General features: G+C 42.9%; 2 protein-coding genes across 3 annotated transcripts; one reads left to right on the top strand and one right to left on the bottom strand.

Moving 5' to 3' along the window:
* The first annotated feature begins 4377 nt into the window (after positions 1-4377).
* On the top strand, positions 4378-7439 carry mad2l1 (MAD2 mitotic arrest deficient-like 1 (yeast)). Its single transcript, XM_058078263.1, has 5 exons — positions 4378-4581; positions 5087-5233; positions 5650-5770; positions 6859-6962; positions 7060-7439. The coding sequence occupies exons 1-5, from the start codon at positions 4518-4520 to the stop codon at positions 7230-7232; spliced, it is 609 nt and encodes a 202-aa protein (XP_057934246.1). The 5' UTR covers positions 4378-4517; the 3' UTR covers positions 7233-7439.
* A 292-nt stretch (positions 7440-7731) lies between these two features.
* On the bottom strand, positions 7732-27455 carry pde5ab (phosphodiesterase 5A, cGMP-specific, b). 2 transcript variants are annotated; one of them, XM_058078183.1, is made up of 22 exons: positions 27018-27454; positions 25360-25786; positions 24690-24863; positions 22879-22968; positions 21595-21666; positions 21043-21132; positions 20461-20601; positions 16773-16840; positions 15471-15576; positions 15319-15397; positions 15077-15252; positions 14817-14867; positions 13564-13710; positions 13377-13502; positions 13056-13150; positions 12889-12976; positions 11946-12046; positions 11732-11809; positions 11600-11663; positions 11381-11455; positions 10647-10730; positions 7732-9390 (listed from the first exon to the last, which is right to left on the bottom strand). In XM_058078183.1, the coding sequence occupies exons 1-22, from the start codon at positions 27113-27115 to the stop codon at positions 9271-9273; spliced, it is 2550 nt and encodes an 849-aa protein (XP_057934166.1). In that variant the 5' UTR covers positions 27116-27454; the 3' UTR covers positions 7732-9270. The 2 variants fall into 2 exon arrangements, with proteins under 2 accessions (XP_057934166.1, XP_057934167.1); XM_058078184.1 differs by lacking the exons at positions 14817-14867; positions 15077-15252; positions 15319-15397 and having other exon boundaries at positions 27018-27455.
* Between the last annotated feature and the right edge of the window lie 103 nt (positions 27456-27558).

Raw genomic sequence — 27558 nt, 5'->3', positions numbered from 1 at the left:
ACTGTATGTTTCACATACATGTCTAGATTGGGGTGTACAGGACACGCCGCATACCTAAAACTTACTGTATGTTTCACATACATGTCTAGATTGGGGTGTACAGGATGTACCGCATACCTAAAACTTACTGTATGTTTCACATACATGTCTAGATTGGGGTGTACAGGACGTGGTGCATAGCCCACCAGCCTCCTGTGGTACCCCTTTGTGGTACCCCTTTGTGGTACCCCTTTGTGGTACCCCTTTGTGGTACCCCTTTGTGGTACCCCTTTTGGTCTTTTTCATTGTGCTACCCTCAATTTCACACCATTTTGTAGTAACATTAAAGACAGTCGACAGAGACTCTTTCGGTTCAAGTGGTCCTCGTGTCTACGTCCCCGATCCATCCACTTTTCCTCAAGCAAGCTTGTCAGACACGTTGCTCCAATAAGTAAAAGTAGTCAGTGTACAGCCGTCTCACCAATTCGGGTGTTGGAAGCAGACTCACTTTTGTTGCCAGCAGTTTAGCGACTGTTGGGTTATGTTGAGGGGACTTTACAGTGTTATACAAGCTGTTTTACTACTTACTACTCTACGTTGTATTACTACCTGTTTTATAAACACTTGCTAAATAAAAATAAAAGATAATCAAAGATTTCCAGAAATGTGAGGGGTGTGCTTACCTTTGTGAGGAACTGTATTATATGGTGTATATACGTATATAGGTATGTATGTATGTATGTATCTATGCATGTGTCAGTGAATGTGTTTCTGAGGGACTGTATTATATGGTGTATATATATAGGTATGTATGTATGTATGTATCTACGCATGTGTCAGTGAATGTGTTTCTGAGGGACTGTATTATATGGTGTATATATATAGGTATGTATGTATGTATCTATCTACGCATGTGTCAGTGAATGTGTTTCTGAGGGACTGTATTATATGGTGTATATATAGGTATGTATGTATGTATGTATCTACGTATGTGTCAGTGAATGTGTTTCTGCAGAGCACACTGCCTTGCATTCACCATACATGAGCTTTCTTTAAAAGGGTCTTTTTCACTAACCCCCACCCTCCACCTTCACCCCCACCCCCGTTATAGGCTTGCACTGCAACATGACTGTAAACACTTTACCAATATTCACCTGCACAGTTGCAGTATTTAGCTAGGCTGGATGGCTAAGAAAACCAACGTCGACCATGGTTTTATTGCAAACATGAAGGAAGATATGTAGATATGTAGATATGTAGATATGTAGATATGTAGATATGTAGATATGTAGATATGTAGATATGTAGATATGTAGATATGTAGATATGTACGTAGATATGTAGATATGTAGATATGTAGATATGTAGATATGTAGATATGTAGATATGTAGATATGTAGATATGTAGATATGTAGATATGTAGATATGTAGATATGTAGATATGTAGATATGTAGATATGTAGATATGTAGATATGTAGATATGTAGATATGTAGATATGTACGTAGATATGTAGATATGTAGATATGTAGATATGTAGATATGTAGATATGTAGATATGTAGATATGTAGATATGTAGATGTGTAGATATGTAGATATGTAGATATGTAGATATGTAGATATGTAGATATGTAGATATGTAGATATGTAGATATGTAGATATGTAGATATGTAGATATGTAGATATGTAGATATGTAGATATGTAGATATGTAGATATGTAGATATGTAGATATGTAGATATGTAGATATGTAGATATGTAGATATGTAGATATGTAGATATGTAGATATGTAGATATGTAGATATGTAGATATGTAGATATGTAGATACGTATGTAGATATGTAGATATGTAGATATGTAGATATGTAGATATGTAGATATGTAGATATGTAGATATGTAGATATGTATGTAGATATGTAGATATGTAGATATGTAGATATGTAGATACGTAGATATGTAGATATGTAGATATGTAGATATGTAGATATGTAGATATGTAGATATGTAGATATGTAGATATGTAGATATGTAGATATGTAGATATGTAGATATGTAGATATGTAGATATGTAGATATGTAGATATGTAGATATGTAGATATGTAGATATGTAGATATGTAGATATGTAGATATGTAGATACGTATGTAGATATGTAGATATGTAGATATGTAGATATGTAGATATGTAGATATGTAGATATGTAGATATGTAGATATGTAGATATGTAGATATGTAGATATGTAGATATGAAGATATGTAGATATGTAGATATGTAGATATGTAGATATGTAGATATGTAGATACGTATGTAGATATGTAGATATGTAGATATGTAGATATGTAGATATGAAGATATGTAGATATGTAGATATGTAGATATGTAGATATGTAGATATGTAGATATGTAGATATGTAGATACGTATGTAGATATGTAGATATGTAGATATGTAGATATGTAGATATGTAGATACGTATGTAGATATGTAGATATGTAGATATGTAGATATGTAGATATGTAGATATGTAGATATGTAGATATGTAGATATGAAGATATGTAGATATGTAGATATGTAGATATGTAGATATGTAGATATGTAGATATGTAGATATGTAGATATGTAGATATGTAGATATGTAGATATGTAGATATGTAGATATGTAGATATGTAGATATGTAGATATGTAGATATGTAGATATGTAGATATGTAGATATGTAGATATGTAGATATGTAGATATGTAGATATGTAGATATGTAGATATGTAGATATGTAGATACGTATGTAGATATGTAGATATGTAGATATGTAGATACGTATGTAGATATGTAGATATGTAGATATGTAGATATGTAGATATGTAGATATGTAGATATGTAGATATGTAGATATGTAGATATGTAGATATGTAGATATGTAGATATGTAGATATGTAGATATGTAGATACGTATGTAGATATGTAGATACGTATGTAGATATGTAGATATGTAGATATGTAGTAGTGTATGTAGTAGAAATAATGTGGCGCTACTTATTGGAACGTCTTCTGGGTTGGTAACTTTTCTTTCTTTCCATCCGTATGAGCGCTTGTGTTGTGTTGTGTTGTGTTGTGTTGTGTTGTCCTCGTCTGTGGGTGTATTTTTAATAACAGCGTATGAAAAGTAATGGACTGCTTCCCACCACCCAGCCAGCATGTCCCCTCACCACAAGAGAGAACTGGACAGGCGCCCCAAGACCCAGCCCGCAGAGCCCCACCCTGGGAAGACCATCAAGGGGCGGCAGAGAGTTAACTCGGGCAAAAAACAGGGCACCGGAAGGTCAGAGGACAACCAGCCCCCAAGACCCCACAAGGTAGATGGGCAAGGGGGGCCACACAGCTGCAGCTGAGTACACTCCCACCAACGAGAGGGAAAGTTCCCCACCACGGGCCCACCCCATACACAACCATGGACATGGGACCGCCCACCCCAAAGCCTGAATACCCCCCCCCCCCCCCCCCCACCTCTGCCCCACCCTCAAGGAGGTCTGGCCGGCAGAGATGGAACACCCAGCCTCCGGCTCCAACAGACCGCCCTCATGAAGTCAAATAAATAAAAGAGTAAATAAAGAAATAAAAACACACACGCTAGCACACCAACACCGAGGCTGCCCCCCCTGCCACCCGGAAGCCTGATATGCCTCACCGAGGCGTCACGCCACACTGGTTGAGGGTACGGAGCCAGACCCGTTGGCTAAAATACCAATAATATCAATAAAATGGTGCTAAAACCTATGCTAAAAGTGCCAGTGTAAATAAATAAAAGTGGTTGTATGTCAGTATTGAGCTCTGCGTCCATTCTTTCTATTTTCTGTGCCTTCTATGTGATTCTAGAAAACGCTCTAGAAAACAGTTGCAACATGGACATCACATTTTCAGAGGGATCAATCCCATTTTGAATGGGTGGAAAACGTCACTGCTCCAGTCTTTATAGTTGTCTTTTATACTTGTTTTTACCACCAAGAAATGACAACTGCAATTGATGCATGCACTACAATGTCTCTCCTCATTCATTGTGTTTTTTGGTTCATTCCCACTCCTCCAGTGGCAACGTTATGCTTCCAAGACACCAGATAGCGGTCGTGCGTCCATAAATCAACATTCCTATTGAGAAGAAGAGCAATAATGTTGACTATTTTGGGAACCGTAGGAGAGGTGAAGGAGTTAGAGACGCACACCGAGGGCTACTATGAGGTTTCTTACGGACACGTCATTATATAATAGTGTTTTTTAATTTAAATGAATGTAAAATAGGTCGCATAAGCCAGGTTTAATACTCCGGTACAGTAGAGGGCGGTATACACCGATAAAGTCATGGTTGCAACCCGCCATTAAACCAAAGCAAAACACCAATGGCCACGCATTGCACTCATGCGCATGCGCTCCAGCCATTTTCGAACTGAACGGCGGGTCCTCGTCTGGTCTCCAGACAAGCTAAAGAAGAGTCGAAACGTAACCCAACTTTTGGTGTTAGTTAGGTAATCCATAATCAAACAATGACGAGTACGTTGAAAGGAATTACCCTTAAAGGAAGTGCAGAGGTTGTGGCTGACTTCTTTTGTAAGTATTTATCGTGAATGTGTGTCGTATCGTGAAGACATGAAACTAAGTTAGCATAATGCCACAAGCCTAGGCACTGTGCTATATCTGAGCTAATATTAGATTAATATTAGAATATTAGATAGGACAGCAACACATCATGCTGTGAAATTCATCTTCTACTTCTCTAGAGTACGTACATTACATAATTTATATACATAAAGTGCACGTTCCTTTTTCATGTATTCATAATGTAGTTATTTCACTATTCTGTAGCACATGCTTTATGCTTTTTGACGGATAAAAATAATTTCATGATGGTGTCATAAAATAAGTAATTTGATCAATGAAATAAATGCATTCAATACAATTTGTAATAGATATTTTAATAGTAAAGTATGACAGGTTTCAATCAACAACTCGTAACATGTATTTCTAAGAAGGATATAAAACATATACGTGATCCCTTTGGTATGTTTCAGCCATATTCTATGTAACATCTGAACATGGAATGTTTGTCCCACAGCTTTCGGCATCAACAGTATCTTGTACCAGCGTGGCATCTACCCTCCAGAGTCATTCACCAGAGTCAGCCAGTATGATATGAACCTCCAAGTCACAGACGACCCCAAGTTGAAGGATTATCTCCACAGCGTGGTGTCGCAGCTCAAAGGTTGGTCTTCATTCAAAGATTGATATTGCACGTGGAGCGGGTGTGTCACAGATTCTCTATCAAAGGACATGCACAAAATGACATTTAGTTTTTTTATCTCCTGGTGTTGCACTGCTAATGCTAAAGTCTATGGATGTTCCCTGTTAACTGGCCTAACAGATAACATCAGGAACTAGTAACCCAGCAGTAAAGTATATAACAGGTGATAGTTAGGTTGTGGGGGGGTTTGTTTGTTTTTTATGAACCCTAACCTGTGCTACTGCTGTTTTCACAACATGCACTTTTTTACCACCTATCATTTTTTTTCAGGGTATTTTCCAATTTTGGTTGTCAGGAGTTTGTATCGCTGTCCTTTTTTACTTATGTCGATTGCTTAGTCAACATCAGCTTGCATGCCGCCGATGTTATCGTTGCAGCATGGCTACTCGACTGCACGGTGCAAAAGCTGGTGTTGGTGATCACGTGCCTGGAAACCAACGAGGTGCTGGAGAGGTGGCAGTTTGACATCGAGTGTGACAAGTCGGTGAAAGAGTGCAGGTGAGTGCCATCAAAATCGGAGCATTCCAAAACCCAGCTTTGATTGTTAGGATTATGATTAGGGTGGCAAAGATTCCACGCATAATTCAAGTTACAAAATGACAAAAAATATGTTTTTTCTGGCTTGAGGAAACGCTTATGTCAACCACACGAACGACAAAGAAGGAAGCGGAGGTTTAAAGGTGTTGGAAATGTAAAGAAGACTGCACGTTATGAGTCACAAATGGAGTGGAAGGTCTGCCACAAGGTCAACTTAATGTAGCGCAAATCACTGAGATAAAAGTTACTGTACTTTAATGTGTGGAGGGAGAACTTTCTCTTAGTTATGACTTCTGTTGAATCCATGGCAGTTTATCACGATGGCACCGTGACTTCATACAGGGTTTATTTCAGCCAGAGGGAAGAGTAAATATTGCAGGTTAATGTGGCTGCATGGTAGTTTATTACGACGGTAACGTGACTTCATACAGGGTTTATTTCAGCCAGAGGGAAGAGTAAATATTGCAGGTTAATGTGGCTGCATGGTAGTTTATTACGACGGGTTACATACATGGTTTATTGCCACAGGGGAAATACTCACTGAGAAATACTCGCATTTCCATTGGGAATACATCTCTGTAAAAAACAGAGCAAAAATGTTTGTTTCGATTACTCGATGACATGAAAAAATACTTGATTACTCAAATAATTATTCGGGATGTCCCGATCCCATCTTCAGGATCAGGATGGGCTGCCGAGTCGCTGCATTTTTGAAGACCAGATAATACCGGCTTCCATCACGAGATTGGGCCAAACGTTGGTAGCAAAGCGCCACACACCAAAATGTTCAAGTCCAAGGTGCCTCAAAGCGCAACGCCACCATGCAGACGTAGTGTAACCGTGGTGATGTTTGATTCCCTTTGGATGTTGGATACTCGGTTCTGCAGGTATAGTGGTAGTTCCCCCTTACTGTGCCTGGACTGCCGTGGCATTCATTAGTGTTAGCATTATTATTATTTCATAATTTTATCATTTTCAATGGTTATATATATATATATATATATATGAATGATATATGTTGCCCTGTATCATTTTGTATCATTTCCCAGTGCCCCCCAAGAGAAGTCCATCAAGGCCATCCAGAACGACATCCGCTCAGTGCTCAGACAGATAACAGCCACCGTAACGTTCCTGCCACTGCTGGAGACGCCGTGTGAGTAGCCCCCTACCATCGCGGGTGGGGGGGGTCATAAACAACCCACACATTTATGGAGCCCACCGTGCAATGAACACTTCTGTCAACCCCCCAGGTGGCTTCAACCTCCTGGTCTATACCGACAAAGACCTCGAGATTCCGGAAAAGTGGGAGGAGTCCAGCCCGCACATCATCAGCCAATCGGAGGAGGTGCGTCTGCGCTCGTTCACCACTTCTATTCACAAAGTGACCAGCATGGTGGCTTACAAGAAGGCAGACTCTTTCTAAATACACACATTCATTCGTATGTCATTCATATTCATATTCATATTCATATTCACATTCATCGATGGACTCGGGTACCATCCACGACTCTATATCCATATGCTCCTTACCGGACATTAAAAATTCCTGACAGACGTGTATGTTTGTGTATTTTTCAAAATGAAAAAGATGGTCAAACAGATTTTATTTCATAGAACAGCTGGGGGGGGGGGGGCAATATCAACATGTTTGAATTTTCTGTCATTGACTGCAAAGACACGTTATAAAGTTAACACCTGGGTATTTTAATAAAATCGTTTTCTGTGTTTTTTTTTTTTTTTACTAGTTTCAAGATATTGCCCTTATAACCTTTTCCCGTTTTTTAGTATGAAAAATAGAATGTTGACAAAATCCTTCCATGTTGTATAAGATAATCCAATAGATATCATTTGAATAAACAAATATCTAAGACAGTGAGTGAAACAAATGTAGTGTTTGATGTACTGCGGTATTTAACCATAACTTAAAAAACCCAAACATTTAATGACTTGTTTGGCGATGACTTCAAAGCCACTTGGTGCAACAACAAAAAGAAAGAAATAAACAGCTTGTGTACTCAACATAGTTCTGTTTTATCGTTGACTTTCTGACTGATGACATGAAGTAACATTTGTACCAAGTAAGCCATATTACAGGTACATTACAAAACGTTAGAATATATCATATGAAAACCTGAAACCCAAACACAATTTGGAATTTGGGAGCCTGTACGACTGCTTGTGCCTTTAAATGATTGTAAAAAAATGTTCAAGTGGTCATGTGGAAAATACTCTTAATGTAAATGAAAGAATACATTTGGAGAAAATGTCAACATGACAAAAAGATATTCATGAAAAAAGTCACAATATGATGACAAAAACCTTTTTTTTTTTTTTTTTTTACAAAATTGGTTGTAATATTTAAAAACAATCCCCCCAAACCTGTACATTTACTAGACAAAGGTTGTAAGTTTATGAAAAATATTCTGAGAATAAAGCCGTATTGTGACAGCATAAAAACATGGACTAAGTCATAAGGTTTTACACAGAAAATTGAACTAGACAGGAAAATTCTGTCATAGACGTGTACAATTTTAAGTACCGTATTTTCCGCACCATAAGGCACAACGGATTATAACACGCAGTCCCAATTACGTTGTGTATTTTTGTACTTAGCCAGTACAAAAGGAGCAGAGAGTCCAAAAACCTCAAAAAGTGGTTCCTCTTACTACCTGAACCATTGTGGTGGAAACAGCCTGAACTTAATAATAGATAATAATAGATCTGTGGTGAATTACTGGATAGAATTACTGGATGTACGTACCAACCCCCACGCAGTACCCCAAACAGTACCCCAAACAATTTCCTTTATTTTACTATTTAACCAAACACAAATTCTCATCTTCTGTATCTGAATTGAACAGCTGGGCAATTTCACCATCAAACATGGCGGGTTGCCCCTCATCATCGTCGGTGTCAGCCTCCGACTGACACCTGGGCCTCCGACCAATCATCAAGCGTCCACCATCCATTCCTATACGGTGGACTAACTCGCCCGCCGCCGCCTTTCATCCATCGCTCGCACTCTGCTCGCATCTTCACTTCACATCGTTTACACCAATTTTATTTATCGTTTATCGTCCCGGAATGATGACAAGCTCCCAATACATTTGATTTGGGAACTCTGCACACACAGGGAACACCGGATTATAAGCTGCAACATCGACTTTTGAGAAGCGTGCCTTACGGTGAGGGAAATACGGTACATAAACATTGTCAAGTTTCCAAGGAAAAATAGTGAATGTTATGAAGGAACGATTATGAAAATATCACCACTGCCTTGCGTTACTTTGTGAGTCCCACCCCGAGGTGGTGGCCGCCTTCCTTCTTCACCACCAGCACCACCTTCTTCAACTTAGGACTTTTATTTTTTGCTTTGCTGGCCACCTTTACAAAATAGTTCAACTACCAAAAAGCAGGAAGGACCTGGAAAAGCTGCATGTTGTTGAAGGTCAAACCAAAGGTCAAACCAGGCTCTTTTGGTCGTCTTCGTCACACTCTTGGGCCAAACGCTTCCAGTGCCGACGGTTGGTCTGGCAACCCTCCAGCAAAGGAGAACAGTACTCTGACATTGTGGCCAACGTCTGAAACGATACGTTTTTCAAGTCAAAAAAAGGTCGTACTTTACGAGAACAAAGTACGTATACACACAAGTTCATTAGTGGACCTCGCTTATCGCCCACGTCAATTAGCATTTTTTCCCACTCCTGTCAAAAATATATCACCACGAATCATACGTACTTGTATGATGTCCTGTGCTGCGTTTGCTCCCGTGCTGATTTTTGGCATGTTTCAATGTGTCAGATCATCAAACCAGCTTGAATGGGAGTCGATGACTCAACTAACGCAACCAAACACCAAAGTTTACTGCCGCTATGATGATGTTTTTATGAAATGTTGTGTTACTACGCCAGACGCAACGGGACACACACTTTCCAAAAAGATCAACAAAATCCAGACAAGCCTTAACATCGTTTTTGATGTCTTGGAAGTCTGGCCTGCAGGGTCTTTCTGATGGTGGAGTCATGAACGCTCACCTTAACTGACGCAAGTGAGGCCTGCAGTTCTTTGGGTGTTGTTGTGGGGTCTTTTGTGACCTTGAATGAATCGTCTGTGAGCTCTTGGGGTCATTTTGTTTTGGGAAGGTTCACCGTTGTTCCATGTTTTTGCCATTTGTGGATAATGGCTCTCGCTGTGGTTTGCTGGAGTCCTAATGCTTTAGAAAGCTTTATAACATTTTCCAGACTGACAGATCTCAAATAATCTCATGTTTCAACGGGGGGGGGGGGGCACACACATTTTGTGTTCAGTTGTGTTGTCATTAACTAATGACAAGTCATTAACTAATATGTAAATGAGTTTGGTCATCTGAAACGTGTCAGCATGTTAAACAGGCAACCAAAAAAAAGAAAGAAATCAGCCCTCCTTCACCAAGTCCTCCGTAATCGTGGCACGTACCAAGTGGTGGCATAGCAGGCCAACAGGAGTGGTGTGAGGTGCGTTCATGGACATCAGGTTGTTTAGTTGTTTTATATTGTGCAATAGGAGTGTAAAGCCAACAAGCCTGTTATCCTCTTTATGTCTAATTTTGTCTATGATATTGGGTAAATGACGATATGGGCTTGTTAAAAAGGATCATAAAGTGTTTTCCGATGCCATAATTCTACAAATATTCACTTTATGAACATTGATATTTTGATATGGATATTTAGGAGAAATACGGAGTCGGTAGGTTTACATACAACTTGCAACTGAAGGCCTGGCATGCGTATAATAATAATAATAATAATAATAATAATAATAATAACATAACCCAATTAGGATTGATGGAAAAAATGACCTGATATAACGGAGTGCAGATGGCGTCAATGAAGGAAACTTGCATGCTGGGAATCTTGTCTCGTTTCTCCCGATTCATGAGGTCCTGAAATGTAACGTTGATGAGGAAATAGTAGAAATGGGTTAGGATCGGCACCATGATGAAGGGAACGTTGTAATATTTAATATAACATAATATAACATGTCATTCCTGGAGAATCATGAAAACGCAGGTAATATATGAACAAAAAGCTACATTTGACCAAAAAGTGTTTTTGAAGTGAACATTGACAAAGTAGGAAACATTTTGAAGACTATTAGAAGACCATAGTCGGGCGTTTCCATGGAAAAGGTGAAGAATCCAGTATATGACACAAAGCATGTTTTAGCAGCAGGATGGATGGAAAGAGGAAGGAAGCCATATGGACGGACATCCTGGATGAAAACCCGCTCTAGACCATCGTCGTTGAAAGAGAATAAATACATGATATGAAATGACTGAAATATCTATCATATCACAAAATGGGACAAAAAGCTGTCATTAATATTAATTTCTCAAGAATTTGGTGGGAATTGGGGAGAAAAACATTGAACAAAAATGTCATTGTGAGACAAAGCGGTAAGAAAAAAAGTCATTAGAAGAGAAATGTGGTCATTTTTAGTCAATAAAGTTCAAACAATGTTGTTACTTTACAGTACTGCGGTCAAAACTTCACAGAAATATTGCAGTTTTGTCTTCCTGAAGAAAGCACTCACGCTGGGCTCAATATTCAGCTCTCGTCTTTCCTTATCTCCTTGTTCAAAGAACTCGGTCGCCACCAGCTCCGCAACCTGCGTGGGAGGAAAATCACAGCAGTGAAGTATTTGGACGTGAGTTGATGCAGTAGCATTGACAGTTATCATCTAACACAACGTTTCTAGGAAGGAGATCTACTCTTCCCTTCACTGAAGCCACTGGAGCGCCTGAGATGTTACCTTCTTCTGCACGGGCCACGGCTTGGTGATGGCCGATATGTCGCAGGCAGTCATCAGCATTGACCTGAGCGTGGAGACGACTTACAACGTTTAGGAGGTGACATCATATTTTGGCACGTGATTCCTTCTTACCTCAGTAAGTCTCTGTGACGTTCATCCTCCCACACAAACTGCTTGGTTTTAGTCAACTCAAAGAACTCTTCACGCCTCCTGATAGCGCAGCACAATAGCCAATTAGCACAATGCTAACACGCAAGTACAAGCGTGATGGATACGGAATTTTACACAATATAATACAAGAGGTGTACTATGTTGTGTATTATCGCTGTGTGTACATGTCGCATACTTGACGTAGAGGGCCAGGTCAGTAGAGAGTATGGCCATCTCGATCATCTTTAGAGTACTTTTGTACTCTTCCAGAGAGAGACTACTCAGGATCTGGTTACCCTGAAACAACACAATGGTTGCAGGTCATCATGGTACCCGCCAAAAACACCAAAGTCATGAGAACTACGGCATACGTTCACGAGAGAAACATCAGCGCAGCATTTTAGCACAAGATTATGACAGAAAGTCTTGGAATATGGAAAGTACTGTAAAAGTACTGTAAAATCATAAAGTAAGAAGTTTACAGGTCCAGATTGAATGTAAAACAAGTTTTATGTTGGGGTTTGTAAATTTACCCAGTTGACTTGTGCCAAAAAATAGTTTTTCCAATACATTGTACTCATCATGGCTGTATTGCTTTTATTCCGTAGACTTGATGAGGTTTTTGTCCAAGTTTCACGGCAAAGACAACATATTTGGCAGATTTTCTGCCTTTTTGACAACAACGTTTATACTATAATGCTTCGCTAAAGGAGCATTTTAAAGAAGTATTTTGAATGTACTGTATATGTATATATACAGTCATCCCTCGTTACAGAGCAGTTCAAACATGGCGGGTTTAAAGAAATGACTTAATGATCTCTGGTTTGTGTCCGGTACGGCCAATTCTTAGTGAAGGACAAATGATATGTAGTATTCCGGGTGTCGGTACCGACCCAAGTCATGACTTTCACCCTGCAGGTAGTCGGCCGTGGCATGTGTGACATGAAAGCCTTCAAAAAAGTTCTCTCCCATTCCATGTGGAATTGGTACTTTTTGGCTTCTTTCTCAAGTTCAGAATAAATACATTGGAGGCTAACTAGTTAGCCTAGAATCCTACTTACCCCAAATTCACTCATCACGGTTTGGTTTGGAACCAATGAACTGCGATAAACGAGGGACGACGATGTCAGCGTACTCACTGGGCTGTTGAGGATCATGAGGCACTGGTCAAAGTGGTGATGTTCCATGGTGGAGTGGCAGTAGAGATGAGCCAGCGGATGGTCGCTCCTTCGTTGTTGGGATTCTTAGTCAACGTGTACTACACACGGCTTGAAAGGTACGTACACATTATAGTAGTATTCTTTACCTCTGGATGTATGCGTTGTTCACTCCTCTGTGGTCCAAGTCGTGGCACAAGGTGGCGATCATCAGAGCCAAAACCTCCAAATCCCTCAGATTGTTCTGTCACAACAGCAGTCATTTTAGCTAGCTTAGCATTTTAGGACAATAACGTCACAACAAGAGACAAAAATAGTACTTGGGAATGACTTGGGAATGACTTGGGAATAGTCGGGACAGGGCATGATATGCTGCAGTACTTTGGATGATTTGTCAACATGACATGAAAACCACCAAACTGTTAGTTGTTGTACTGTGATAGAATATTTGTGAGTGGTTGGTTTCCAACCTGCAGGCCGCCTGATCTGAAGAGCGCGAACATGCACTGTGCCGTGTTGAAAGCGTGCCTCCAGTTGTGGTAGGCGATGTTCTTCCTGTAGTTCTTCTTCACACTCAGGACCCACCGGCACAAACTCTAGAAGAAAGCAAGCTGCCAATGTTCTTGTTGTCAGCGTTGTGAGGAAGCGCCGACCTACCATGTGCTTCATCTGGAAGGTCTGGACCAGGTTGAGGTCCGTGAACATGCGAAGCGTCCCCAAAGCTGTTTCAGCGTCCGTCAACTCAAAGTCACTGAAGCTGAAGTCCAACAGACGCAACGACTGCGCCGACGGGACGGCGGCTGCCTTCAGAAACACATGCAGACTATGAAGATATGGAGAACATTTTTATGGATGAAGAATACATCACGTTAAATGAAGAATAACGTCTTTTATCGAGTATGATTTCAATTCATATTTAAAAAGCTCAAGTTTTGTCGTCAGCCCTGAAAAACTGTTGGACTCAGAAAGTGGAAGCAGGTTGCTCCAGTGGGTACGGTGGCCTGCTGGCCTCCACTCGGGACAACGTCGGCAGTTGAAGGAATATTTGGAGGCCCTTCTCCCGGTGATCCCGGTGATCCCGGTGATCCCGGTGATCCCAGTGTCATACCGTCCATAGAGGATCAGAGTGTGAAGACACAAACGCTGACAGGACCATCACGCTGGCTGAGGGTAGTCCAAAGACTCTTGGTTGTTGAGGGACATCTCTTCAACATTGTGGAAGTCAGGATTGGCGGACTGGGTTGAACGGGAGACCACGCTTCTCAGTCTCCCTGGGAAGGGTTATTCCGGAGTGCCGGAGAGAAGGGTATGAGGTATTAGCTGAACCTCGGCTACAGGAAGTGCAATGGGGTTTTGGTACTGGTCGTGGAACACTGGACCAGTTCTACACCCTGGAGGCTGCATGGGAATTTGCCCAACTGGTCTGTGGTGGCACATGTGTGGTTTCTTTGTGCGGCAGGGTTATGTGCAGCGATCGGATGGATCATACGGCGTGAGTCGGGGTCATAGGTCACAACAGTTTATGCGGAGCACAAAAGTCTGGCAAAAATGTGGGTCACCTTTTGACCTTCGTTTTGACCAAAACAAATTCATTTCTTCTAAACTTGAATATCATCTGATAAAACTACGATAATTATCGTAGCATGTTTTGCTAGCTAAAAGGTATCAACGCCACCTTGACATTCTTCTTCCCTTTGGATCTCAAAGCTCAAAGTTATCCGTCAAAGTTGAGCAGAAATATAAAAGTCAAATGCAAACTTAACTTTGAACTAAATTGTCATATAATACATATAATACACAATACATAATACATACATATAATACATATAATATATAATACATACATATAATACAAGCCATAACAAAACCAGAGAATGGATATGGTGTATCGCAAGAACGAAAGTCATTACCTGGAGTTCCTGGGACTCCTCCAAAGCAGCAGAAGCGTGATATGAAAGAACCTGAAAAAAATATGTCGGAAGTAACGAAAAATACGTTGATGGCCAGCATTCCCAGTAATTCCAGCAATTTTGGTCGCTTTATGGAAAGAATATCAGGACGGAAGTCTAACTACTCTGAGTAATGCTCCATAAGCCCAAGTGAAGAAAATGTGGTACGAAGGTGAGAAGAGTCGGCTAGCATGAGACTACGAGAAGAAAGGGCCTCAGACCTCCAAGGTGACCTGCTGCTGAGCCATGGCCCTCTCCACCGTCTCGTACATTTGCGTGTTCTGGATGGCGAGACCACAAAAGACGGCGAAGGCCTCCAAGAACTGCTCATCGTTCCTGTTGAAGGTCTTGATGCTCCCCGACGCTTCGTCCGCCTTGTTGACCAACTGGCAGACGCCTGCAAACCATCGTACGTTTCTTCCATGTCTTCAACTACTTCAGTGCTGATTTTGTCGTCTCCTACCGATGACTTTGTCCTTTTTGCCGTTTTTGATGGGAGTGCAGAGCAAACTTTTGGTTGGTCTGCCTGGTTGAGGTTCACGCTTAAAGAAACGACAACAACAACATCTACCACCTTTGGCAACAAAACCATGGATGGAAAAGAAACGGGCGTACCGTCAAGGGGAAGCGTTGATCTTGGCCAACATCGGCGATGTTGAGGGGCCGCATGGTGTCCTTGACATACTGAGCGTACATGTAGTTCCTCTGGCTCACGCTATCGCTAACACAGCAAAGCACGCCGTGTTACAAACACAGGATGCCACTTTTCAACATTCAAGGGAACATTTTGGGAATCTGGCCCGTCGTTCCCAATCCTTGGAGAAACACCATCACATTTATTTGCCTTTTCTGTGCATTATAACGCAGGAAAACGTTGATAGGAGCTCGTTAGCAATGGCCATCACCAAGAAAAGTATCATTTGATATCCATATATATACGTATATAATAATAATATAACGTGATACTTACAGTATCTTGCCGTATTTTGATGACCGAAATGTCTTTCCTAGGCGCACTGCTACGCATTCTTATGCTAGTTCCGTCAACAACAACAGCATGGATACAGCGACAAGGCGTACAATCTGAGCCCCGATCCTCAGGTTGAAAATGCTGGCAGCAAACAAGAATCTTGTGGAGTCTTGGTAGCGAAATTGAGAGCGAGGTATCCACTCTACCGTCCGTCAGGGAGCTGAGACTTGTGGCTAGCCAGATACAAGATAAATGCTAAGATAAATATACTTTTTGGTGTAGCTGCTACAATAATATATTATATATATTATATATTATATATAATATTGCAGTAGCTTGGTTAACATAAAAGTCACTTGTGGAAATGGAACAATGGTTCCTTCGTTGTTAGCTAGCTCATATTAACTCGTTTTTTCGCAGTCAACTGCACAGAAAAGGAAAAGAAATATGCATTTGTGTTTCCCACAAGGATTGGGAATGATAGGAAAAATTCCCCAAAAGTCCAGTTCCCCTTTAAACGTCAGGACTGTAAGAGTAAACATTTTTCATCAACAACCACAGCTTCTGTTCGCCGTGGCAACTGTTCAACTCCGATGAAAAAAAACATAAAACGATGTGAGCAAACGAGGGACGCTGGGACATGGAATGTCGCCTACATTTCCAAGGTGGAAAACGTGCGCAAAAAGGATTTTGTGTGCGGCTCCCATCCCGCGTCTTGCATTCCCTCTTCCATATTCCTGGATGATGGATGTCGCTGTCGTAGGCTTCTGGTACTTCACCCTAACGTTACAATACGCCCAATTGCTTCATTAAATACTTCATATATTGCAGAGTGATGTCATCACATTCCGACATGATGGGATAAAAGACGGGTACGCTGGGATTTATGACTGTTGGTTTCCACTTTTGCCAGTTGGTGACATTGCACCGTCAGGGTTCCATCTTACCTTTTGGGAGCATTGGGAATCGGACCTAGCTCCTCACAGTCCATGTGAAAGACGCTGGAAAAGGAGTTCTGCAAAAAAAAAAACAAAAGTCTCTTAAAAGTTTTTGGAACATTCCAAGTCTTCCTATTTCTTCCTGCAGTCCTTTTAAGGTCCCGTTTGGTTTGGACTTGCACTCGTGACCTCTCGCAAAGGAGATCATTTTCCCAACTTTTAAGAGGATGTGGAAGATAAACAAATGTTTGAGTCATAAAAAAGTACTTTAAACAGCAAATGTTTGGACACGGCTGAGGAGGATGTGACTGGGAATGCTGGGGTTCCTCCGGGGACATAAACATAGGCAAATATATCATTTATCATAATATATCATCATACTTTCATGAGAAATGTTCACCTTTGTAGGCCAGGAGACTTTTTGTGTTCCACAGGACGTTATGTTCCTAAGATGACACATTTAGTTTCCTCAAATATTCCTGCTGATATTGCACTTTTTCTCTTGAACATCACAACATTGTAACACTCACAAGATTCTGACTTTTATGGCATAATATTGCCACTTATTGCAATAGAATATTATATTGCCACTTATCTCTTGGAACTGCTCACGGCAGATTTGATTTGGAGCATGAATGTTTTCACCTTGGAACATCACAACTTTTTGGAGGTCGGAGAGTTTGTTTTCTGAGCACACGGGTCAGGAACCTTTTTGGCTAGGAGAGCCATGAAAGACACATTTAAAAAAAACATTTGTCACCGTGTGGGCGTTACCCCCTGGTGACAGCGCCTTTAGTTTCCTTCTTTGCCTCTGTTCCGGTTTCCATGCCCTTATTTTGGAACTACTTCCTGTCTTGTTCCCTTCCGTTTTCTGTCAGACTCATTTGACACACCTGTCTCTAATGTCCTAGTCCCTGTTTAGTTCAGGTGTGAGCTCTCCTTCTTAGGAGGCTTCATCGTCTTTGCCTTGGCTGGTTTGGTCCTTGCTGTCTGCTGTCCTTCTACCGTTACTTCAAACCACCTTTTATCCACAACCTTGGTCCTGATCTCTGCATCTGCTATCCTTCTACCGTTACTTCAAACCACCTTTTCTCCACAACCTTGGTCCTGATCTCTGCATCTGCTATCCTGCTGCCGTTACTTCAAACCACCTTTTATCCACAACCTTGGTCCTGATCTCTGCATCTGCTATCCTGCTGCCGTTACTTCATTCAAACCACCTTTTATCCACAACCTTGGTCCTGATCTCTGCATCTGCTATCCTTCTACCGTTACTTCATTCAAACCACCTTTTATCCACAACCTTGGTCCTGATCTCTGCATCTGCTATCCTTCTACCGTTACTTCAAACCACCTTTTATCCACACGCTTGGTCCTGATCTCTGCATCTGCTATCCTTCTACCGTTACTTCATTCAAACCACCTTTTATCCACACGCTTGGTCCTGATCTCTGCATCTGCTATCCTTCTACCGTTACTTCATTCAAACCACCTTTTATCCACACGCTTGGTCCTGATCTCTGCATCTGCTATCCTTCTACCGTTACTTCATTCAAACCACCTTTTATCCACACGCTTGGTCCTGATCTCTGCATCTGCTATCCTTCTACCGTTACTTCATTCAAACCACCTTTTATCCACACGCTTGGTCCTGATCTCTGCATCTGCTATCCTTCTACCGTTACTTCATTCACACCACCTTTTATCCACACGCTTGGTCCTGATCTCTGCATCTGCTATCCTTCTACCGTTACTTCATTCAAACCACCTTTTATCCACAACCTTGGTCCTGATCTCTGCATCTGCTATCCTTCTACCGTTACTTCAAACCACCTTTTATCCACAACCTTGGTCCTGATCTCTGCATCTGCTATCCTTCTACCGTTACTTCAAACCACCTTTTATCCACACGCTTGGTCCTGATCTCTGCATCTGCTATCCTTCTACCGTTACTTCATTCAAACCACCTTTTATCCACACGCTTGGTCCTGATCTCTGCATCTGCTATCCTTCTACCGTTACTTCATTCAAACCACCTTTTATCCACACGCTTGGTCCTGATCTCTGCATCTGCTATCCTTCTACCGTTACTTCATTCACACCACCTTTTATCCACACGCTTGGTCCTGATCTCTGCATCTGCTATCCTTCTACCGTTACTTCATTCAAACCACCTTTTATCCACAACCTTGGTCCTGATCTCTGCATCTGCTATCCTTCTACCGTTACTTCATTCAAACCACCTTTTATCCACAACCTTGGTCCTGATCTCTGCATCTGCTATCCTTCTACCGTTACTTCAAACCACCTTTTATCCACAACCTTGGTCCTGATCTCTGCATCTGCTATCCTTCTACCGTTACTTCAAACCACCTTTTATCCACACGCTTGGTCCTGATCTCTGCATCTGCTATCCTTCTACCGTTACTTCATTCAAACCACCTTTTATCCACACGCTTGGTCCTGATCTCTGCATCTGCTATCCTTCTACCGTTACTTCATTCAAACCACCTTTTATCCACACGCTTGGTCCTGATCTCTGCATCTGCTATCCTTCTACCGTTACTTCATTCACACCACCTTTTATCCACACGCTTGGTCCTGATCTCTGCATCTGCTATCCTTCTACCGTTACTTCATTCAAACCACCTTTTATCCACAACCTTGGTCCTGATCTCTGCATCTGCTATCCTTCTACCGTTACTTCAAACCACCTTTTATCCACAACCTTGGTCCTGATCTCTGCATCTGCTATCCTTCTACCGTTACTTCAAACCACCTTTTATCCACACGCTTGGTCCTGATCTCTGCATCTGCTATCCTTCTACCGTTACTTCATTCAAACCACCTTTTATCCACACGCTTGGTCCTGATCTCTGCATCTGCTATCCTTCTACCGTTACTTCATTCAAACCACCTTTTATCCACACGCTTGGTCCTGATCTCTGCATCTGCTATCCTTCTACCGTTACTTCATTCAAACCACCTTTTATCCACACGCTTGGTCCTGATCTCTGCATCTGCTATCCTTCTACCGTTACTTCATTCAAACCACCTTTTATCCACAACCTTGGTCCTGATCTCTGCATCTGCTATCCTTCTACCGTTACTTCATTCAAACCACCTTTTATCCACAACCTTGGTCCTGATCTCTGCATCTGCTATCCTTCTACCGTTACTTCAAACCACCTTTTATCCACAACCTTGGTCCTGATCTCTGCATCTGCTATCCTTCTACCGTTACTTCAAACCACCTTTTATCCACACGCTTGGTCCTGATCTCTGCATCTGCTATCCTGCTGCCGTTACTTCAAACCACCTTTTATCCACAACCTTGGTCCTGATCTCTGCATCCTGGGCTCGCATGGCAAAGCCCACAAGCGCCAACCTGACAATGTTTCTGTGAGAGGCAAATACGTGTGCACGTGTGTACGTGTGCATGTGCGTCACTTCCCGGGGCCTTCACATTAAAAGTGGCATTTCTTTTTTGGTAACATGAACAACGATATAAAGGTCGGATTTGAAGAAAACACCCGGAGTGGGCATCATTCCCATTCTTGCAGCATTCAGTGTTTGAGATGGGTTTTTCCTCGCCTCCATCACCAAGTCCTTCATGTTCCTTCCAGGGAAATGTGGCTAACGAGGGGAAGCTGCCAGCTATTGTGTTGATCAAGTGTTAGCATTGTGGCGCGCTAACCTGAGTGGAGTCGTCGTCAGCGATGAAGACCGTACAAGACTGGGCCATCATGAAGGACAAGATGGTTCCAGCAAACCTCCTGAGAAGAACCTCCACACTCTGCTGCTCCTCAAACAGAAGACTGGCGAGCTCCAGCAGAACCTGAACACAAAGTCTATCAATCCAAATATTATGCTCAAAAGTTACTTCTGGTCAGATTACTTTGTTCTCTTACAGTACTACAACTTCTTCCTCAGAAAATTCACAGTTTTCATCGTTTACTGGCCGGTTTGGAGCCAAGCGTGACGCCTCCGGGTGGAGTAACCAATGCTAACACCCTAACTCCAACCCCAACCCTAACTCCAACCCCAACCCTAACCCCAACCCCAACCCTAACCCTAACCCCTAACCCCTAACCCCTAACCCTAACCCCAACCCCAACCCTAACCCCTAACCCTAACCCTAACCCTAACCCCTAACCCCTAACCCTAACCCTAACCCTAACCCCCAACCCCCAACCCTAACCCTAACCCCTAACCCCTAACCCTAACTCCAACCCTAACCCCTAACCCCTAACCCCTAACCCCTAACCCTAACACCCACCTGATTGCGTCTGTTTTCCAGCTGCGATGTCTCGTAGAGTTGTGCGTTGTGTAGCACAATGCCTGAAAAGGCCAGGTAAGCAGAAAAGTCCTGTTGGACAGGGGGGCATGGACACGGGGGGGCATGGACACGGGGGGCATGGACACGGGGGGGCATGGACACGGGGGGCATGGACACGGGGGGCATGGACACGGGGGCATGGACACAGGGGGGCATGGACACGGGGGGCATGGACACGGGGGCATGGACACGGGGGGCATGGACACGGGGGGCATGGACACAGGGGGGCATGGACACAGGGGGGCATGGACACAGGGGGGCATGGACACGGGGGGCATGGACACGGGGGCATGGACACGGGGGGCATGGACACGGGGGGCATGGACACGGGGGCATGGACATGGGGGGATGGACACGGGGGGGCATGGACACGGGGGGATGGACACATTATATTTGCGTTGTTGAGTTTGAGTTATTGTCATGAAATAAGTCATTGAAAAAAACAGTTAGTTTGTGGAGATCATCATATTTGCCAAGAACATTTTTCCTGACCTTTTCATCTTGTTTGCTGAAGGCTCCGTCTTCTCCGTGTTTCTTATTAATAGCTTGGGCCACTCCAACAACCTGGAATTCATTTCACATCTCATCAGATTGTCTTCATAACGTCTTCATGACCTCCTGATGCTAGACAGTCTTCATGACCTCCTGATGCTAGACAGTCTTCATGACCTCCTGATGCTAGACAGTCTTCATGACCTCCTGATGCTAGACAGTCTTCATGACCTCCTGATGCTAGACATCATGATGGAGCCCACGCTTTAATAACGGTACCAGAAATACACGTCATCATTGGAAGAAGACAGAAACCTTCATACTGTACATGAAAAGTACATCTTGGGTAGTACAGTTGCCTTGACTCTCCATTGGGCATCTCTGTGTGGAGTTGGCGTGTTCTCCTCGTAGATCCATGTTAAGATACACTGTAGCCTGCTCCCAAGGAATGTGGGAGTTCTACCCCCCCACATTCCCTAGATATTTGGAACGTCCTGAAACTTATTTACACTGGCTTCTTTTTCCTAAGAAATGTACCACAATTCATGTGGGACTTAAACACCGCCATCCAGGCTTTGCTCAACAAGACTGGGCAACAAGACTGGGCAGGTCTACGGATTTGGACCATCGCATGGTGTGGATCCCTTTAATATTGACGTGTGTCACCATCCTCAAGTTAGCCGATGTGACACTTTCCTCAGTTTCTGCTTCTACGCCTCACTTCCTGTTTTATGCTCTTATTTTGCTAACATTTCCTGTTTGCCCTGAGCTTTGTCTGCCTGCTTTGCTTTTCCGTTTCACTCGCACCTGTTGCTATTTGTGTTCCTCGTGTTCCCCTTCCATTCAGTTCAGGTGCGTGCACCCGTTTGTGGCTGCATTGCTTGTTGGAGCTCCCACGCTGCTGGACCCGTCTTCACTGGTGTACATCAGCATGTGTCATGTACTATATGTCATATACTAAATATCATATACTACACATCATATATGTCAGCCATTACTACTAAAAATAGACCTTTTATCTGCACTTGGCTCTCCTGCTCCTGACCCCATACTGGGGTCGTGTCACAATGCCGAAGCCGAGACCTAACAACGTCTTTGGAATTGGGGCTGGGAGAGAATGACAATAACAAAAACAACAACAATAACAACAACAACAACAATAACAACAACAATAACAACAACAATAACAATAACAATAACAACAACAATAACAATAACAACAACAATAACAATAACAACAACAATAACAATAACAAGAAGTGAGGGAGAGCGTGTGGGTCTTACCTGGTCTTTGTGGTTCTTGATGGGCAGACAAAGAATACTTTGCGTCTTGTAACCAGTGATCATGTCCACCTCTGCGTTAAATCGAGGGTCCTGTTCAAGAAAAGCACAAGACCAAATACATAAATAGTATAAATATCCCGCTTTAGGTCCAAATATTACAAATATTCCTTTCATTCAAAAAATAAATTCCTATTGAAGTGAAACTATGATTTTATTCTTAGTACACTTTTTGTTGTAATAGTACAATTATTCTCATATTGCTTTTAATTATATTTGATGTATATTTTATTACATTACACAATTTAACATGTATGACAATAATTTGTTCACTTCCTGTATTCAATATATATATGATTCGCAAAGAGCTCGGGACATCAGGGCACCCTGGGCCAAACCCCAGCATGAAGCCAAAGCCTACCCTGACCCCCTCGGGCAAACCCGTCCCACCCCAGACTAGGATGACACCCGACAGCATCGATCCCATTATTATGATTATTATTATGATTATGATTATGATTATTATTATTATGATTATGATTATTATTGGGCCATGTTACATCCAGGTGAGAGCGACACAGGTTGCGCAGGTTGCCATATTGCGTATTGACCTCTTAGACCCTTTAAGCCATAGAGAAGCCGTGTACAGGACAAATGATTCCAACACTGTCCAAGTACTTACGTATGTCCGTGCGCAGTACTTGAACACATAAGAGCACTCGTGCTAATTGCACAGCATGCTCGTGGGCCATCATCATCATCTCCTGGTTGCCCGGCAACCACATAACAATGAGCAATCAGAGGTCAGCTGGAGAGCAACAACTGTGAGCCGTGACATCTGAAGTACGCCATTTCCTGTTTTGATGATTGTTGCCGCTTAAAAGGTCTTTTAAGGTCTTTTGGGGCAAAAGTTGGGGCAAACGTTATTTGCTTATGATCTCCAAGGCACCAGCGGTGCCTCTGACAAAGTGTGTCCGACATTGAGCGCTCCTCCTCGGGCAGGCGAGGTCGGAGGCAGCGCTTTCTCCTGAGCGCTGCCTCCGTTAGCACTCTATGGGTTCATACACGGCAAGTCAGGGGTCTCCAACCAGCAGATCATGGACATGAAGGACTTATCAACAGCCATACCCACCATATTGGAAAGTGGTCAGGAAGTATTTATAATTGGGCTTGACCAATCGCAGCGGAGTGGGCGTGCCCGGAGGCGGGCAAATGAAAACAGACCGCTTTGGCAGGAAGCACTAATCCACGGAAACACAGCTGGAATAGGTGCAGATTCCGGAAGATGAAAGTTTCTGTGGGTTATTGTGTGTAGCTGCTCTATAGGACTCCCCAACTCAATACAAATGAAAAATGAGCATGTTAGGTCCCCTTTAATGATTAGGCTTTCTTTCACGGATCAGTTGGGTTAACTTGGGTTATTTCTTGTGTGATTCATGTCCGTTTCAGTTTGAGTCCGACCTTGTGCAACACATGAATGACGCTAACCCAGGTTCCCATGTATGGTCATTCCCTCGTGTTTGCAGTACACTACGCAGTACAGTATGCAGTATGCAGTATGCAGTATGCAGTATGCAGTATGCAGTACAGTATGTGTAGGTCAGATTTCATTGTCCAGCACATTCAAATGTTAGTGTCATCCGTCCAGGGCCTTCAGAATCAGGACTGCTGGGTTTGAGATGAACATCTACTATTATTATATTATTTCCGTGTAATTTTATACTCTTAACCTTGGGAGTAATATTACTCAGCCAGCAGTATTACTCTTTGGGTTGAAAAAGAACAAGGCATCTGTGAGAAGCCGACATGTTTACCTGGTACGCGTTCCTGATGTTGAGCAGCTGTCCCGTGGCTGCGACGTGTCCCACTATGCCTTTGTTCCACTCCAGTCGGATGCAGCTGCTGGAAGATTGTTCCAGCGTGGAACCCTCGGCCACGTCGAACAGGCGGCTGACTAAAAACTTGCTGTTGGAGCTGTCTTCGCCCACCTAGAAAAAAAACAGTCGCGAGAAGATGAGGGCGGCGCTGCATCGACTTAGCAAGTAAAGTAATCATAATAATGTTCAAAGTAATCATAGCAGTAAAAACAAGTAACTTTTGTAATATGATTTGTATAATACCACATGATAACGTAACGCCAGCAAAACGTCTTGATACCAACCAACACGACACCTGACTGCCATGCTTGAAATGCATCTTTTGACAAAAAGCTGCTGTTCTGCCTTTTCTAGTGGGGAACTGATATTTTCCTGAAACTTACCGACGTTCCACTGCTGACGACTAAAGAGCGGAAAAAGATGGCAACTGTAGAAAGGTCATGTTTCCCTGGGTGGCTTCCATGTTTGCATCGCCGTACAACACAATATTCCGTGTGCCGACAGATCGGTCAAACTCGTCAAACTTGTGTTTGGAACAATGGCTGGGATTGGACGCCTTAAAGGGGGCTGCCCCCCCTGTCCCCCCCCCCCCCCCCCCCCCCCTTACCAGAAAGAGCGAGTAGCGGTCCGCGGCGATGAGTTGGTTGATGTGCAGGAAGATCTTGTGGCAGAGTGCTGTCACGTCCAGATGGCTGGCAACGTCCTTCACCAGCCCCAGCAGGCGAGCGCAAGGATCCGCCGCCGCCCGTCCACCGCCCCCATCTTCGGCGTCCCCAAGCGGAGAGGGCGCACTCGGCGCACTCGGGCGGTCGGTGTCACTCAGGAACGTCACCGAGCCCTCGGAGTCTTTAACCACGATGGGCGGGAGCGGGCGGTCGAACTCTGAGGCGGAGATTTTGCGTGGCGGCGTAGCTGGGGGCTGGCTGGTGGCCGCCGACATCGTTGCCAGATTGTCCCAAGTGGGGGGGCCGTCTTTGGAGGCGGCCGCTTTGATGCCGTGGACGTGTTCGGCGAACCACGCGTTCACCATCTCCCTGTCACGAGAGACGAGGGGGCGGGAAAATGACTTTTTCGTAGTAGCATCGCTTTCTTTTCCAAAGTAAACACATTATCCTTTTCAAAAGTAAAAAAAAAACTTTATTCGAAGAAACGACAACCTTATCTTGTGAAGTTTTGACATACTACCACAAGTTTATTGTCAGCTTTCTTCCACACGATGCTAGGATGTATACGTTAAATATTAGCACTTTTGGCGCCTAAAATGAGGATTTTTCTTTCTGGCAACTTCATTCATGCAATATTATCTTACATTATATATATTATATTATACTTATATCACAATATACTTTGATCCTGAAACACTACAACTTTGTTTTTGTCCCAACTGGAAGATGACAACAACATTTTTGTCATAAGATGAGGATTTTGTCAATAATAAAAAGCTTTCTTGTGATATTCCATCTCCGGGTGTTCCCACAAAAAAACGGCGAATTCTCACGACTCGCCTTTATTCTCCAAACTGAACAATTTTTTTCTCATAATATCCGGACTTGATTGTCATGACTTCCTTGTGGGTATTACTTCATTCTGTTATGTTCTGAAAACAACCTTTGCAGTACAACTTATCTTGGAAAATCATATCTATTTATGGTAATCATAAAATCATTAAAAAATGAATAAACACTTGGTATAACGGCATAATTGTGACCTTATCTGTGCAACATTTGCAATAATATCCCGGCTCCGCTGGTTTCTGTATGAAAAGCACAGAAGGATGAATACTTATGATCTTATGATGATTATGACGATGCCAGTCATGGCTTCAAAAACATGCATTTCATTTCCTTGTACCCCCCCCCCCCCCCCCCCCAACAATGAGCAGCATAGAAGATGACAAGAGTATGGTGTGTACCACAGGTTATGTATTTATGTATACTATAATTAGGTATTTCAAATATACATTAGTTGAAGGATTAACATGACGAGGAAATATTGTACATGTGAAATATAGCTTTGCAAAGTTCCCCACAAATAAATGTAAAAAGATGTGTAACCATAAGACGAGTATAAACATATTTCCGGCTATGAAATGATCGCCAAGGTGGATTTCCAGGGAGCAAATTGAAAGAGTTCCTGCCGTAAAAGTTAATGATTAGAGCAGGGTGCGTGAAGTCCAAGGAAGGGTCCGCCTTCCCACGACTGTTCCTAAAAACGTCCAATTCCACGGAAAACACATGACGACAATGGCGACAAACATCTTCCTACCTTGACGCCTTCCTCACAAAGTAGGAGCGAGTGAAGTGGAGGTGATCGTCCAGCCACGCTTCCATCGTGTCCTCCTCCATCGGACGGCGGCTCGACATCGGCGTCCCTCTCCGCCCGACGCCGCTCCCGTAAGGACCCCGGTCCCGAACGGCACGGCCCCCTCCCTCGATCACCGCGCTTGTCCTCACAGTCGACGGAAGACACGGAGAGAGGGAGGGGGCGGACAAAGACGGGGAGGAACACAAGACCCCCCCCCCACACACCCACACGGGGAGGCTGCTAGCAGTGCCGTAGCTCGGCCGGCAGGCTCCCTGGGGGCAAACTCCCGCCGGACGGGTTCCTCAAGCTGTGGCACACAAGCTGCCGGTGGTACGTTAGCGGTTAGTGGTACTGGGTGAATAATATGACAAAAGAAATGATAACATTTTGAATTAATACGACATTATCAGCTACAAAGCTCTTTATATATTCATTGTAATATTCCTAACCATTTGTAAATACTATATTACATACTGGATGTATTTCTTTGGATTATTCTTTT

The sequence above is a fragment of the Doryrhamphus excisus genome, chromosome 7, assembly GCF_030265055.1.
Source record: "Doryrhamphus excisus isolate RoL2022-K1 chromosome 7, RoL_Dexc_1.0, whole genome shotgun sequence".
NCBI classification, from domain to species: Eukaryota; Metazoa; Chordata; class Actinopteri; order Syngnathiformes; family Syngnathidae; genus Doryrhamphus; species Doryrhamphus excisus.
This window is presented reverse-complemented; position numbering and strand designations above follow the sequence as displayed.

What these genes read in the sequence shown, in the direction of transcription:
- mad2l1 (XM_058078263.1), top strand. Translation starts at nt 4,518, where the DNA reads ATGACGAGTACGTTGAAAGGAATTACCCTTAAAGGAAGTGCAGAGGTT. An exon ending in GGTTGTGGCTGACTTCTTTT is followed by an intron (nt 4,582 to 5,086) that starts GTAAGTATTTAT and finishes TTTGTCCCACAG; the next exon opens with CTTTCGGCATCAACAGTATC. An exon ending in GCCACTGCTGGAGACGCCGT is followed by an intron (nt 6,963 to 7,059) that starts GTGAGTAGCCCC and finishes TCAACCCCCCAG; the next exon opens with GTGGCTTCAACCTCCTGGTC.
- pde5ab (XM_058078183.1), bottom strand. Translation starts at nt 27,115, where the DNA reads ATGTCGAGCCGCCGTCCGATGGAGGAGGACACGATGGAAGCGTGGCTG. An exon ending in TCAGCAAACAAGATGAAAAG is followed by an intron (nt 21,133 to 21,594) that starts GTCAGGAAAAAT and finishes CCTGTCCAACAG; the next exon opens with GACTTTTCTGCTTACCTGGC. An exon ending in TGGAAAACAGACGCAATCAG is followed by an intron (nt 20,602 to 21,042) that starts GTGGGTGTTAGG and finishes CTTTGTGTTCAG; the next exon opens with GTTCTGCTGGAGCTCGCCAG.